This window comes from Silene latifolia, chromosome 6, assembly GCF_048544455.1.
Source record: "Silene latifolia isolate original U9 population chromosome 6, ASM4854445v1, whole genome shotgun sequence".
Classification (NCBI taxonomy): domain Eukaryota; kingdom Viridiplantae; phylum Streptophyta; class Magnoliopsida; order Caryophyllales; family Caryophyllaceae; genus Silene; species Silene latifolia.
This window is the reverse complement of record NC_133531.1, coordinates 2037640-2052665: the sequence shown is the minus strand read 5'-3', so window position 1 is coordinate 2052665 and position 15026 is coordinate 2037640. Positions and strand designations below refer to the sequence as shown.

General features: G+C 36.9%; 3 protein-coding genes across 4 annotated transcripts; 2 read left to right on the top strand and 1 right to left on the bottom strand.

Annotated features, from left to right (window-relative positions):
- Positions 1-1548: 1548 nt before the first annotated feature.
- Positions 1549-4854, top strand: LOC141585930 (uncharacterized). Its single transcript, XM_074407008.1, has 6 exons — positions 1549-1829; positions 2364-2513; positions 3177-3226; positions 3342-3447; positions 3536-3594; positions 4495-4854. Exons 2-6 carry the CDS (start codon positions 2400-2402, stop codon positions 4541-4543), a joined length of 378 nt encoding a protein of 125 aa, XP_074263109.1. The 5' UTR covers positions 1549-1829; positions 2364-2399; the 3' UTR covers positions 4544-4854.
- Positions 4855-5099: 245 nt separating this feature from the next.
- Positions 5100-14624, bottom strand: LOC141585928 (xylulose 5-phosphate/phosphate translocator, chloroplastic-like). Its single transcript, XM_074407004.1, has 5 exons — positions 13377-14624; positions 7899-8012; positions 6491-6617; positions 6330-6402; positions 5100-5655 (listed from the first exon to the last, which is right to left on the bottom strand). Exons 1-5 carry the CDS (start codon positions 14536-14538, stop codon positions 5380-5382), a joined length of 1752 nt encoding a protein of 583 aa, XP_074263105.1. The 5' UTR covers positions 14539-14624; the 3' UTR covers positions 5100-5379.
- LOC141585929 (uncharacterized) lies at positions 8710-13188 on the top strand. 2 transcript variants are annotated; one of them, XM_074407007.1, is made up of 8 exons: positions 8710-9394; positions 10119-10175; positions 10298-10373; positions 10576-10655; positions 10770-10819; positions 10910-10994; positions 11327-11425; positions 11694-12324. In XM_074407007.1, exons 1-8 carry the CDS (start codon positions 9122-9124, stop codon positions 11709-11711), a joined length of 738 nt encoding a protein of 245 aa, XP_074263108.1. In that variant the 5' UTR covers positions 8710-9121; the 3' UTR covers positions 11712-12324. The 2 variants fall into 2 exon arrangements, with proteins under 2 accessions (XP_074263108.1, XP_074263107.1); XM_074407006.1 differs by lacking the exon at positions 11694-12324 and adding an exon at positions 12391-13188 and having other exon boundaries at positions 8714-9394.
- Positions 14625-15026: the final 402 nt, after the last annotated feature.

Here is a 15026-nt window from a genome sequence, read left to right as displayed (position 1 = left end):
CCACTCACCTCTCAATGAGTATTTTGTGAGAGGAAACGGTATCCGTCACAAACTTGTGACGGATATCGTCCGTCTTCAATGAGATTTTGTGATAGAAGAGAGGCAAACAAGTGTAATTGATTTGCGCCTTGCTTGTTATTATATGACCAATATGTCACGGCCAACTTGGCTGTCTTGCTCAAATGCTAAAATTTAGCCGAAGTTAGCCTCAGTCGACCTAATAGGTCACTCAAAAGTCAATACCCACTGACCATAAATTGGAAACGCTAAAATATTTTATGAATTTTAAGACGCGTATTTAGTTAGAATAAAACAAAAGCAGAATGTATAGGAAAAAATAACAGAATTATCTTATTATACAAAAGAGAAATCTTTTATAATATACACAAGTTGAGTGATACTTGAACCGTTTTAACATTAAGACGAATATATCTGTTTTAAGAGAGATTAACAAAAAATGTTGGAGTTCTTGCTTGGCTTTTCTTAGTCTTTTAAAAAATACTGACCCTAACTGTATATTCTCCCCGTCTTCACCACTAGTTTGGCGAATTTGGCACAAGGGCGAAGAAGAGGAAATGAGACTAGTGAATCATAATGAATGTGAATTGTGAAACCATTAAAAACATTTACAACGTAAAAAGTAAACGGATTAATGAAACACCCAAAAATGTACGAGTGATAAGTAAACAAATACCGAAATAGAGGGAATATATTCATATGTATATTTTTTTAAAAATATATTGTACAAGTATATTTTAAAAGGTTACTCCCTCCATCCCAAATTGGTTATCCCCTCTCCTTTAAAATTTATACTAAAATAATTGTTCATTTTCTAAAATCTAGTAAGCATATAAAATAAAAATCACTCGTCATTTCCATTTTATTAGTTTTTCTTAAATTCACACAAAATAAAAAGTAGGATAATAAAAATAGGATGAAAGGAGTATTTTATAACAAATTTCAAAATACAAAATTCATTACTGGTAAGATGATTATATTTTTATACTTATTATTATTATTTCAAATATAATATATAAATACCAAATATAACTAATTAATCAATGCTCCATATTCTTGATTTATCTTTAATCAACGAACTGAACGAATCAGTTCATTGATTATACATTAGAGGTACTACATCTGATGTTGTGTTTTCTAAGTTTTATGATATTTTTTTTGAGTTTTATTTACAACAATATGAGTTTTTACTATAGAGTTTTTGAACTCGTTCACTTAGACATTAAGCAAAATAAAAACAACATTGCTAAAAAAATATACGTATAAATTCAATTAATTTTGACATTAAAAAAATATTATATGACTTATTAATTTTAGTTACTCAAAAAAATACATATAAACTCAAAAACTAAAAGGGTATGGGGATAATACATCCGATACGTAATATGTTTCTCTATAAATCAACTGGAATTTTAATTCAAAAATAAACAATTAACAAGTCAATTCTGATTGGGTCAATCAAGTCGTGGACCAGAATTTACGGATCCGATCGGATTTACGATCGGTTCAAGTTTTAGTTCTACAACTACAAGGCTACGGCCGACGAGCATACTACAAAACAGTAACTTACGAACGGTAAGTCGGTAACTACCGGTCTAGTAGTCTACCAGTGTCCCTAAATTTCCCTCCATTATTAACCAAACAATTACCCAAAAATCCCAATCAATACAATCCTAATTGTAAGCAAACCCTAATTACTGAATCCCTAAATTAAGCTTACAATTTCTTAAAACTTCTCAATTTCAATCATACAGCTGAATCAATCGAAGTTCTGCTCACAGAAAAGCTCGCAAATTCAGCAAGTATATTTGGTATTTATTCAATCTCAGATCATATATTACAATTTTGATTCATCACTTTTTGTTAATCTCTCAATTTCCAAAATCATTGATATGTAGTTGCCCATCAATTGAATTAGACAATTTACGGTCTTTACAATTATTTTAGTTATACCTTGTTGTATATTACTTCGTCTCGATCATTTGTTTACTTTTGATTACAATATCGCTTACAAAGAATAAAAAGGTGAACAATTGAGAGGGGATGGGAGGGGAGTAATTGGTAAAGAATCGATTTTTGTTGCTGAATTTGTTGTTTCAATTTTGCTATCTTGCTTGATTACCTTGAACTATGACTAGCAAATTGAGTTATGTGTGAAACCGTCTGAGACTTTCCTGCTTAAATATTCTCTGAGTGTTTTTATTTTGAAAGGGCCGTCTCACACTGTAAGACGGTTTTACACGATAATTATTCATTTATTCTTGTTTGTTAGCTGTAATTTATGCATTTAAATGTAGCTGCCATGAGTTCTTTATTCAGTGAAATTCTGGATATAATTGTAACAGGTAATCTGGGAAAAAATTACTGTGACATTAAAGAGAATGGCTTGGAAGTTTGAAGCTCATGGTTATTTGTTCTTGTGGCTTGTTCTTTCAATGCACATTGTATTTTGTAGTACTGTGGTCTACGGCAAGTCATCTCACCTTCCGATTTCTGTAATTCTCTTTCTTCGTATTAATGATAATCTTGAAATATGGTAGTTTGAACAAATTTCTTGGGAGACAGTTTAACGATAAGGTTACGTTATTGGGTTGTCATTGGAAACTGGATAAGGGAATAGATATTGGTGGTTGGGGTGTGTACGGAAGAATAGAAATGCTGGTGCTAGTGTGCAACCGTAGGTCCGTAGGAGAAAATAGGTACATCCACAATAGGAGGTTTGTCAAAGAGGTTTGTCCACTATTTGAGAGGTTCATAGACAAACCTCCTATTGTTAAACAAATGTTTATAGGTTTATGGATGATAAGGGTTACAATTTTATATACAGGTTTGTGTTTTTGGTTGTGAGTGATAGTGGACCCCATGTAGTATACTTTGATGAGGTTTGTCTATATTTAAGAGGTTTGTCTATTGTTGTATTGAGGTTTGTTATTAGAGAGGTTTGTGTGTTGAGTGATGTGTCATTAGACAAACCTCATTTGGGGTTTGTCTATTGCTAATGCCCTTTGAGGGTGAGCTTTTAAGATTCCAAGTTGAAAAATTCACCCAAAGCTACAAAACAGTTCATGGTGCTCAACTGCTCACCATGTTATACTGTGAGACGGTCTTATCAGTTTCTAAATAGCTTGTTTGTCACCATGTATATTTCTTGATGACAGGATGCTGAAATAAGGAGTAAGAAGGATGATTGCTATGTTGACATCGAGAGGTAGCGAGAGTATCTTATTTTGATTAGCTTACTCTTGAATCTGAAATTGTTATTGTGGCTGTTCTGATACACAGTTATAGCATATGTTTGACTTGATTCCTTGAATTGTTTCCAGTGGCCTGTGGGGTCGGGAGTGCAAATTCTCGATCATTGCAAAAGAAAACTGTGCTTTAAAATGTCTTTCTCCTCGATGTTACGAGATTATCTATGAGAGCGATCCGGTAAGGGCAATCTACTCAACATCTTTTGGTAATATAACTCATACAGTTTCACACTTTCTCTTTGAAATAATTTGGATCTAATCTGCAGTTGGAGGAAGGAGAGAAGGATCTTGTTAGGAGCCAAGAATACAAGTTCTGTCTGTACAAGTAATGATCCAACAACTCTTCGGTTTTTTTTCCTGTCCATTGTTGGTTCCCATTTGTACTAGCGAACCTAGAATGCTACGCTGTTACAGTCTTACTTATGCTTTCTTAATGCTGTATGGTGTGCTGGCTCTTTTTTATACTTCTTATATGGCTATATCCCCGACATGACAAATTTGACACTGTAAATTATGCAATAGTGAAGGGCTTAGTGGTCAAAGTTGACCATCAAAGTCAAAAGGCGAAAATAGGATGGATGTAGTAGTTTATAGCTAGTTTCTGCAAGCTTTGCTTAAATGAGTACCTTATAGGGATTTGGAGACTGAAATTCTCGGTATATACTTCTTATTGACTTACGGCAATGGTTTTCCCTTATATATCATTGCTTCCTTCTGTACTGATGTCTTGTCCTTGGTTCGAATCTCATACCTCCCCCCTAACAGGTAGTTTCTGACGACTTTTGTGGGAACTTGCCAAGTGCTAACGGAGAAAGGTCTTCTTTAAGTAACACTTGAACTTTTGTCCACTTGTGTGACTGTTACCTACTCCGTAATTGTTTTCTTTTCTTTTTCTTTTTGTATGTTATTTCATTTTTGTTCTAGGGTTTGTTTGTTGTGCCATAGCGACAACTTAATTGAAAAGGCCATCAAGTTTTGAGCCACTTCACAGTTCATCCATCATGACATTCGTTTCTATGATAGACGACTAGCTTTTTTATTCCGTGCTCAAGGAAGAGTTACAGCGACATGCATCTTGGTTGTATATTATGTGTTCTGGTTTAGTAATAGGACTAATTTTAGAACCCAAGGATTTTAGCATGCCTTCTATTTGAGTTACTTTTCTTAGTACTCAATTTATTAAAATCTGACGATGATCAAATATGGTTGGTTGTTAATTGTACAGAGAATCAATGGGAGAGAGTCTTGAACGAATCCGTGGTTCATTTGAATAGTGCAAATACAATGTCGACTTTACTAGTGTCCCCAGGCTGCTGCTTCTGAATCTTATCAAATATCGACACTGAGAAGCAAGAGTCGCTGCTTTGGTTGTGCGCTGTCCCTTGTTTGTCGGAATCATTATCAGGGCCCCAGATAGGGCTTATAGCATGCTTATATCAAGTCTTGTATCACCAAGTTCTACTGAGAATAGCATTTTGATATCTGGGATACTTTAGATATCTGGGATTCTGTACTTTGCCGATTTCTGACTTGTTTCATGTCAAATAAAATCAGGAATCAAGGAAACTCGCGTCTTCTTGTTTCATGGTGTTTATATTCATGATTTGAGCTCAAAAGCTATTTTATCCATAATCGAAGATGTCATCGTGAGTGTTTAACTTCACTTGTTTTGTCATGATGTCACGTTCGTCTGTGTATTTTGGGGTTGCAAACGTGCGCATTTCCCGCAGGAACTGTAAAACAGTCTGGCATTCAAGAACGACAACTATGCTTGAGGAATTCATCACTGTGAATGCTGTTATAAACTCAGAGAACGAACATAAACTGCTAAAATCTAAAATGGGCATTTGCCTATTCGTCCAACCGAGTATAGCTGCACCCATCAATCAACATAGACAATCAAATATGTACATCACGACATCATAGTCGATAATAAATTTCACAAAGTAGTTTAAAACTGGGAAAATAGAGAATCCGATCTGATATGAATTCGAAATTCTACAGTTCCTGTAGTAAACGAGCAATGTAAAAAGTTGAATACCATACAAGGTACAACTATCCAAGTTTCATCGATTAGGGCAGCAATCGAGAACCTGGCCGTCCAGTCAAATCAGTCGAGTCCTTGGTTGGTGCTTGCGGTTTGAATTGCAACGACAGCAAGGGTAACAAGTGATGCATAAATGGAAACAGGCAACTTCTGAATCACTTTCCCGACACCTGGGACCCCTTCGGTTGCCCTCTTTGTTGCCATTGCTACTGACGGAGCCACTACTAGAGTTATGATTAGTCCCTGGCTCACCGTGTTGAATGTGTCTTTAGTCACTTCCTTTATGAACTTGACGAATTCTTCATGGTCCAGTTCACCATCGAGATTCATGTCACATTCCTGAAAATAAAGTAAGAGAACATCTGATCAGAATACCTTAGTAGGCCTCGGAATTAAAAAAAAATAAAAAATTAGTTAACTGTCGTGTCGGAGAAGTAAAACTAAAATTGCTGGTTGTTAGGATTCTTGAATGTGACATGAATCTCGTAATTTTTTTTTCAAACCAATTTTTGGGATGTTCTCTCGTGTACCCCTCAACTTTTTCATTTTCTATGATATACCCCTCTTTTTATGCAAAAAAAAACTTTGACCGTCAATAACTCTTGGCTACAAGTTCAGAATACGATAAACTTTTTTTCCAAATTGACCGTCTTTAAGAGGTCTTCAGTTTGAAAAAAAATTCACCAACGTGTCAACTCGTAGTCGGGAATTATGGTCAGTCAAAGTTTATTCGTTAAAAAAGCTTTGACCAACCATAACTACCGGCTACGAGTTCAAAAAACGGTGATTTTTTTTTTCGAATTCAAGGCCTTGACGAGATAATTGGTTTGAAAAAAAAATTACCGTTTTTTGAACTCGTAACAGAGAATTATTGTCGGTCAAAGTTTTTTTGTGAAAAACGAGGGGTACACGTACACCTTAGAAAACGAAAAAGTTCAAGGGTACACGAGAGAAGATCCTTTTTTTTTTTATTGTTGTACATTTCTTCTGCCATGGATGGAAAGTGAAAATACCTCCATAATGGTTTTGATTTTATCCTTGGACGGAGGATCAAAATGCGGCCCTGGTAAATACTTGTTGATATCACTGCAATAACAAGATACTTGGATTATCAAAGAAGCAAGTACTATTTATGCATGTCTATGTGAAGGTAATGAAAAGAATCACTACTCACTTGTAAACAATGAGGACTGCTATATAAAGCTCTTCGAATGATAGAGCAGCGCGCCCAGTGTGGTTGCTTACACGCTTAAATACCTTGTCGGTTATCTTTCTGATTTGCTTCTGCCTCCATTCCTTACCTACGCAAAAGGGGGAATGTCATTCCATAAACGGGGTATCCAAACTAAGGAATAAGGATAGAATACTCAGTAGTCAGCAGCGGACAAACTAGGAAGGATCATCTTTCGACTATAATAACTAGCACTCTGGTGGCAGCAGCAATGACAACCACCTTATCTAGTTCCTCGAAGGTGCTCCCCAACAGTGAGGCAAGGGTGCAGCACATTACATATACCCGACTCCCACTGACCCCGTAAAGTTAACAGAATTTTGATCAAGCAAACATGCTTTAAATTGATCAGGGCAGGGCCAGTTTAATTGCAGAAAATAATACCAAGTTCCCAAATGTTCATCCTGTTTTCTTATCAATCGTCCGAAACTCTTAACCAACCACCAGAAAGCTACCTGCTATTCTGCTTTAAAGTAAGACTCTGCACCAATGAACCTCCCAAAACCCACCCAAGGCAAATCAATAGTTCGGAGCATGAAATTATTTGTTCTAGTAAAAGCTCCTAACTTTCAACTGGTTTAAGCTGATGGTTGAAGTTCCATGATCGGTTTTATATTCTAACACGCTCCCTCACACGAATGCACTTTGGGCTTGAAGTGTTGATGTAACTGCAAGCCTCCCCATACCTGGGGAGGTGGTTGGGATTCGAACCCGTGACCTTTTGGTCACAGTGGCTCATGTCAAGAAACCATTTCAACCAAAAACTTAAAGCTTAAGCTTATGGTTGAAGTCCCATGATCGGTTTTATATTCTAACAATATCTGATATATACTTCTAGTTTCTAAGGAACCATCATCATAACACCCTCGAAATGATTCGAGATTCACTGGGGTTGAGTGAATTCAGTAACCCACCTTGTAACTATCCTAAAAATCATCTGAGACCATTCACAATATTTCTGTTTTCATCCATTTTAACTAATTACCCATAAAAGTCACCCATATTTTAATTACTCACAACTTAATCTTCAATCCATCCATTTACTCAAAATAAAATTAACCACTTAGCCTTCATAAAAACTCCTAACACAAACAAAAAGCAAAATATATCACATAAACCAACAAAAAATATTAAAACTGCAAAAAAAGTATATGATCAAGACATACATATAATAATCCAACTATAGGTCACGGGTTCAAACCTCCCCTTATTATAGTAAAAAAGAAAGTATCATCCATATGAGTCTGTCTCAATCATTTGTTTACCTTTTCAAAGGTAAATAAATAATTGAAACGAAATACCATGTAAAGGTAAACAAATAATTAAGACGGAATATGATATGATTGCATACCTTGGAGTTTGTCCAATAATTGACCCATGAGCTTCTTCAAGAGTGACAATAAAAATGCAAGGATTGGAGTATTAAAGATATTATGAATAAGGCGAGAAATAATAGAGAGTTTTCCTGCAAATACAATCAACAAACCTGAATCACATAAAACAAATCTTAATTTTAATTTTCTGTTGAATGGGACAGTTTTAAGTTTTCTGTTGATAAATGGGTCCCACTTTCCTACTAACGTGGCTCTTAACTTGTGACTTTTAATATTGGAGTATGAAGTACGGTTCATAGGTAGTGCTCCTATGACTTTGATTGATTGCTAAGGGAATCATCATTAGTTCATTAATTCATTAAGAAATACTGTAAATTAGCATCACTTGATTTCACTTGGATCTTGAACCCAACATATGGGTGCCTAGATCATGAAGTAGTTTAGTTACAGAATTCGGAATACAAATTCTAGAGTAAGACGGTCAACTTTTACAAGAAAATTATTCATTTAATTCTAATAACGAGTTTTTTTTTTTTACATAATGGAACCCTCTCCCGTGTGAGATTGTTTCACGCAATAATGACTGTATAGACTTATATTTAGCCGTAATTATTGTGTGAGACGGTCTTACATTGTGAAACAGTGTCTTTATTTTAAAAACGCTAATTTATTAATAAAAATAGTCTCTAAGGATGGTTATTAAAAGTTTGAAACTTCTTGATTTAAACGGTAGAGGTGGCTGACCAACCGGACTCAAAGTGCCACATTGAAACTGTTATAGCTTCGAATCCGGCATGGGTCAGCGCCGTTCCCCCCTCGGCTCGACCCAGATCAAGCCTGTTGACCTATCCAGAAAACGTTATATGGGCTCGATTTGTCCAACCTGCGTCAGCCATAACACTAACCGGGCCCTACTCGGCCTAGTTTTTCCAACCCCACACGACACTACTCCCACTTAATGCTATGCTCGGGTCTCATCCCTTGAGCCACCTCCTCTCGCCCCTTTCCGGTCCAACAACCCTATGTTTACTTCAAAATCCCGATCACATATTTTGAAAAACGTAATCAAATGGGCCAAACATAGGGTTGGTGCTTACTTCAATATTGAGCCAACATGACTCAACCCATATCAATCAGAAGTCCAACTTTACTATCCATTTTACCCAAACCCACCAAATTAATCCCAATTTTCTCAAACTCTTGTACATTTATTTGAGAAAACTTGGTTTAAACCCCAACAATGGCAGCACTAGGAGCTATTGCCATGGTGTTACCAACAAGAGCATTTGCAAGACCCAAATTCCAAAACACCTCCATTTTCTCAACCTTCAATTACCATTTTCTTCATAATTTATTACCATCCCAAGCTCATGGTAAAAATCCCACCAGGGTAAGAAATTCTACTGGGGTTTGTAACTTTGAAGAGGGTGAAAACAGTGGGATTAATGTTATTAGAAGCCCTAATCTTGTTGCTTTAGAGTATGCTGATCTTAATCTTCCTCATATTTGCGAGGTTTGTTTAGTTATCTTCCACTTTCATTTATCCACATTGCTAATTAGCTTTTAATGTGGATTATATTCGCTCCGTTCCGATTATTTGTTTACCTTTTTCATTCTTTGTGAGGAGTATTTTATTCGAAAGTAAACAAATGATTTAGACGAGAAGCACTAATTTAGGATAGACCAATATATTGGGTGGTGTTGCTGTGTGAAAGTGAAACCCAGCCGAGTTATAAGTTTTTTTTTGGATGACGAGGGAACCCGCAGCTGCTACCTTAGGTGCGTATTGGGTAAACCCCGAGCATACGTGATAGCCTGCAAACCACGTACACTAGGTTAACCACCCTTTTTAGGGGGTGACAGGCTCTATGTCTAGAAGGCATAGCTCCAAGCCATTTTTACCCCCAAGATTGCTCTTGGTGAGGCTTGAACCTGAGACCCTTGGGAATGTGGCCCAAGCTGAGTTATAAGTTTGTTAATGCATTAAAGTCATTTAATTTATGATAGATGAAATGAGAAATTGTAATGTGGTTGCATATGCCGGTTTCAGGTTAGCCGACCCCAAATCATTTTGGATTATGGTTGCTTATTTTTTTTCGCTGGCATATGTTGAAATGAGAAATTGTAATGTGGTTGCTTATTTTTTTTGCTGAGGTTCATATGTAGGAGAATTTAGTGCTTGTGTGTTATGTATGGTTGATGAATGTGTATGTGTATGTTTTGGGTTTGAATGTTAGGAGGTGGGTCATGTTCGGATACGGCAGCATGTTAATCCTCTTACTGCAGCTTACTCTGTAAGTAAAAAAACTTTTTTTTTCATCAGTATGTACTTTTGGTGTTTTAATCTATTTTGGATCATGGATTATGGATATCTTTCGGAGATTGGAGTAGTTTACGGGTTGTTGCTGATCAATAGGTTCCTGCAGAGCCACCAGATTGGAATGCTGTATATAAAGACTGTTCGTTACCTCTGACAGTCGATGTTGGATGTGGTATCAAATAACTACTCCTACATTTCTCTCTTGTGCCCTGATTAATTTTAGTGTTTCCTTTTTGTAATAAAAAAACTTCTCTGATGCAATGAACGCGCTTACAGACTTATAGTTGTACGAACAACCATTGTTTTGAGCCTGCTTTTATTATCTTCATAAAGACAGTTTCTTGCCTCTCATCCTTACATAACTGAACCTTCAGGTAGTGGCAGATTTCTCCTATGGTTAGCCAAAAAGAACATTGATTCTCGAAATTATTTGGGACTGGAAATACGCGAAAAGGTCTTATATTGTTTTTTTTGGTTACCTTTTTTTATACCAAATTTGTTTTTTTTTTGTCGTGTTTATTTAGTATCACACTGTTTGGTTACTATAGAATATCTTCTATCTCTGCAGCTGGTAAAGCGTGCAAATTTTTGGGTAAAGGAAATCGGAATCTCTAACGCGTAAGATTTCCAAACACATTTTAATACGTAGATAGATTTTTTAAAGATAACCACAGCTTGTTGGCTAATTATGTTTCACTTATGCCTCAGACATTTCATTTTTGCCAATGCTACAGTGTCTTTCCAGCAGCTTGTGTCCTCTTATCCTGGACCTCTCGTGTTTGTATCAGTTCTGGTGAGTTTATACCATTGCAATATGTTATCTCATGTATGTAAACTGTGATTCATAGAAAAATTATTTTAGTCTACATATATGGCGGCCGCTTCTAAACATTGGCGGATTTTAGTTTCCTGGCTTACCTCAGGCTGGAGGTCCGACTTCTGGTAGCTTATAAAGTTCATGTAGGAGTTCATTTCAGTACAGAAATAAGCACGTGGTTAATATTTTAAATCCGAGGTCGATGGTTCAACATTCAAACCTTGGCCCTCTTATTTTTGCTTCAAGATAGGCTACTGTGTTAGTGTGTATGGGAATAATTTGGCTCATAATTGCGTACTTGCGTGCAGTGTCCAGACCCATATTTTAAGAAAAAGCATCATAAGAGAAGAGTTTTGCAAAAGGCATTGGTTGACTCTATTGTGAATAATCTGACATCAACTGGACAGGTATTTTCCTTATTATACTCTAGCTCATGCAGCAACGAAATAAAACAACAAAACTTTTCGATATGTAAAAAAAGGGGTGCAATTGATCATAAATCATGACAGCAGCTTGGGTTCCATAACAGGATCAGCATGCTACACTGTAGTTACACTGCTACATTTGAAGTTAACCAAATTAGGGTTTTTCATTGTTTGTCAATTATGGAGACTTTTCTTAAAGCTTCTTTGTGAGTAAGGTGGACTATTAACGGATGTGGTTGATGGTTTGTAGATCCCTTGTCTGGACTAACAAAACTGGAAGGATTGGAGTGTGCCATAAAATCCCTTTGACGACTCCCTCAGTCCCACGTTACCCCCTGCTTGGCCATTGTGCATTCATGGCATCCGCAAATGGCTGGTTTTAGTTTTTAACCCCATCGCTCCATATTAAGAAGTTTCCTTGAAAAAATCAGCTAAGATTACCACTCTTATATAGGAGTAGGTCCTTGTTGAAGGAGTGGTTCCCGGTTGTTAGTTCCTTACTATGAATAATCAGATAAAAGGTGGAATTTGTTTGTGGTTTTTACCTTGATTAGTACGGAGTAGAAGTTGTAGGGAGGATTGGTCTTAAATAGATGATGTGATAGTGGTAGGAGTTGGGAAAGAGCTGGTACCATTATGGATGCCCTTTCCATTTGCTATTTTTGAATTAGTATGATTTTGGCTTCATTAAGATAGCATGAGTTTTCCGTAACGTCTCAACTCTCACTCGCTTCTAGCCTTCTAACCTCTCTCTACAACGCTTCTTTACCTCTTTAATTGAAAGGTGAAGTTGATATCTAGTATCCACATTTTCCCCATTTTCTATCCTCAATTGACCAACTTGTGAGCCTGCTTACATTGACATCCACTGAACCAAGAATTTTTTTTTGGATAAAATTGATTCATTGATGGCTTGGTTTTCATGCTGAATATCATGTTTATCACAGGTTTTTATACAGTCTGATGTTCTTGAAGTGGCAGATGACATGAGAAGTCAGTTTGATAGTGCATCAAATCTGATACACGTTGATGCTATAAACCCTAATATTATCTGCGACCATGACGGATGGATTGTCAGTAATCCAATGGAGATAAGGACTGAAAGAGAGATTCACGCGGAGCTTGAAGGTGCTAAAATTTACAGGCGAATGTATCAAAAGACTTAATGATGTTATTATTGGTTGAATCCCTTCATTCGCTCATTCTTTTTATCAGTAAAAGCTAATTAAAGGGTTCTCGTCAAGCAATAATGTTCGTACGTCATAATGCTCTTCACAAGGCCTGCGTGATTCAGCGTCAGTTCTGTTCCAACTTGTTGGGAAGTTAGTTGGTTGCCAGATTTTGGATTGTCATTTTGAAAATGATGTCTTTGTTTGACATTACTCAGTTCTTTGTATGGCTGCACAAACACAGCTGCATTCCAAATTTGCAACCCAGCCATTTCAGAAATCACAGTAGCAGACGATACTCTTATTCCAACGTATTGAGGTCTGATTGCAAGCCAGAAGAATTGTTACTTGGTGAGTTGGTGATGATGGCGTATCTAACTGGAGCTTCGCCTTGATTCTCTTCGATCCTTTCTATGTATAGCAATTTTCTATATTTATTTATGCACTAGTAATATTCTTGTAGATGTTACTGAAACACTGTAACATATTTAATGGTTTGCTGTAATTTTTTCATTGATCTCGTACTATTTGAGATTTCATAAGTTTACGACATTTTAAGATTTGGTCGTATCAAATCGATTTGGGTTATTTTGATTTATGGGCCGTTTGTTTCGTGCTGGTTTTGGTTGATCAAGACATTTTAGATCACTTTATCAGGTTGGTTATCTTTTGCAGGTCCACCATAAAAACAGCAAAGAATCCTGCAATACCGACAACAGCAGACACAAACATGGTTTCAAACCATTTTAAACAACTCTTCTCACCTTCAGTCTTCTTCTTAACCTTCTGAGTTGTTCCTGCTGCGGTCGCGCGCCAGTACAAGAAAGTACCGAGAACTGCAATGCCGGATCCCAGTGCATTAACAGGCTTAACAGGGTTTCCGAACAGCAAAACAATCGAGACAACCACCAAAACCGTCTTCAAAGAATTACCGACTGAAAATGTAAGTGCACTGATCTCCTCCAATGCTTGATAAGAAGTCTGATTATACAAGTGATAAAACACTCCTGCTATCAAAATCCACAAATAAAATGTCATTGAATTCCCAATTACTGCAATTGCTGAATGATAACCTTGTATCCATCTCGACCCTTCGACTAAAACAGCAGTCGGAAACAAGTAAATAAACGAGATTATACTAATCCAACCGTATAAATTTGACCCGTCTACTTCCTTAAAACTCTTCAAAATCTTCTTTGAGTAAATATTCCTGAGTACAAAACCCACATTACTGATCATAGCATTCTGTAACCCCTGCAAACTGAACGAAACCTCGGTAATCAAGGCGAGGGAGCAACCAAAGACTATGGGGAGGATTGAAATCCACACTAAAAGACGGTATCTTTCTCCTAGAAAAGTCGAAAAAATCAAAGAAAAGACGGGTTCAGCCGACCGGATTACATGGGGTTGGGAAATGTGGCCAATAGTGTGGAAAAGTGCAGGTAAAAGAAGAGCATTTATGAAGGGTTTTGTGATTTTAGGACATGGTTGAAACTTAAATGACCAACAAAAAACCGTCCAAATCGATCCGACTAAAAGCTGTAAAGAAGCTAAAAGCCAAGGAAATGGGAAAATGTTAAGGCATTTTTTGTAGTAAATAGTGAAAATAATGTTTTGGAAGCACCACAGTCCAAAAATAACAGAAAGGTTTCGGGTTTTTGAGTTATTGGAAGGTGAAAGTTCTGAACTTTCTGCAGAAAATGTTGAAAATTTGGTGATATAAGATCTGGGTTTTGATTTGGGAACTGGGATGTGGAAATTAGTGTGGTAAGATTCATGGGTTTTGATTGAAGTTAATGTTAATGATAATGAAGATGATGAATTGAGGTTGAGGGATGAGATTGGAGGGAGACGAGACGATGTTTTGAACGGTTTCGAGTTGAGGAAAGATAAGGAAGAAGAGGGGAGAAGATCTAGAGTAAGCATTTCAGTAGCAGAGATTGGAGGAGAATGGAGATGATCACTAATGAGTAATACAGGCTATTCATTCTCGATCACACAAAACATACCTGAAGAAATGTACCTAGTACTAGTAGGACCGGGAACCGGACCGGAACGGAATCGGCAAAAATGGTGGGCAGGAGACCGGACCGGATTTTTTAATTCCGGTTCCGGTCTGGTAGATTCTGGTCCGGACCGGTCCATTTTTCCGGTCTGGACTGGATTTTGCCCACCCCTACTTAGTAGGGGAGCCAAAATTTCACGTTAAGAGAGGCGAGAAATTCCAGCAGGGGCGTGTTAGAAAAAAAAAAACAAAAAGAAAATTTCAACTAAAACAATCAATTTTTTGTTGTTCAGCAGCGACTAGAACTGGCAAAGGGGTCAATCAGATCGGGTAACCAGTTTGCAAAATTGCAAGAATTAACATTCGAACCGGGTTATAGTGGGTGGGTTATTCGGGTTTCGAGTTAAAC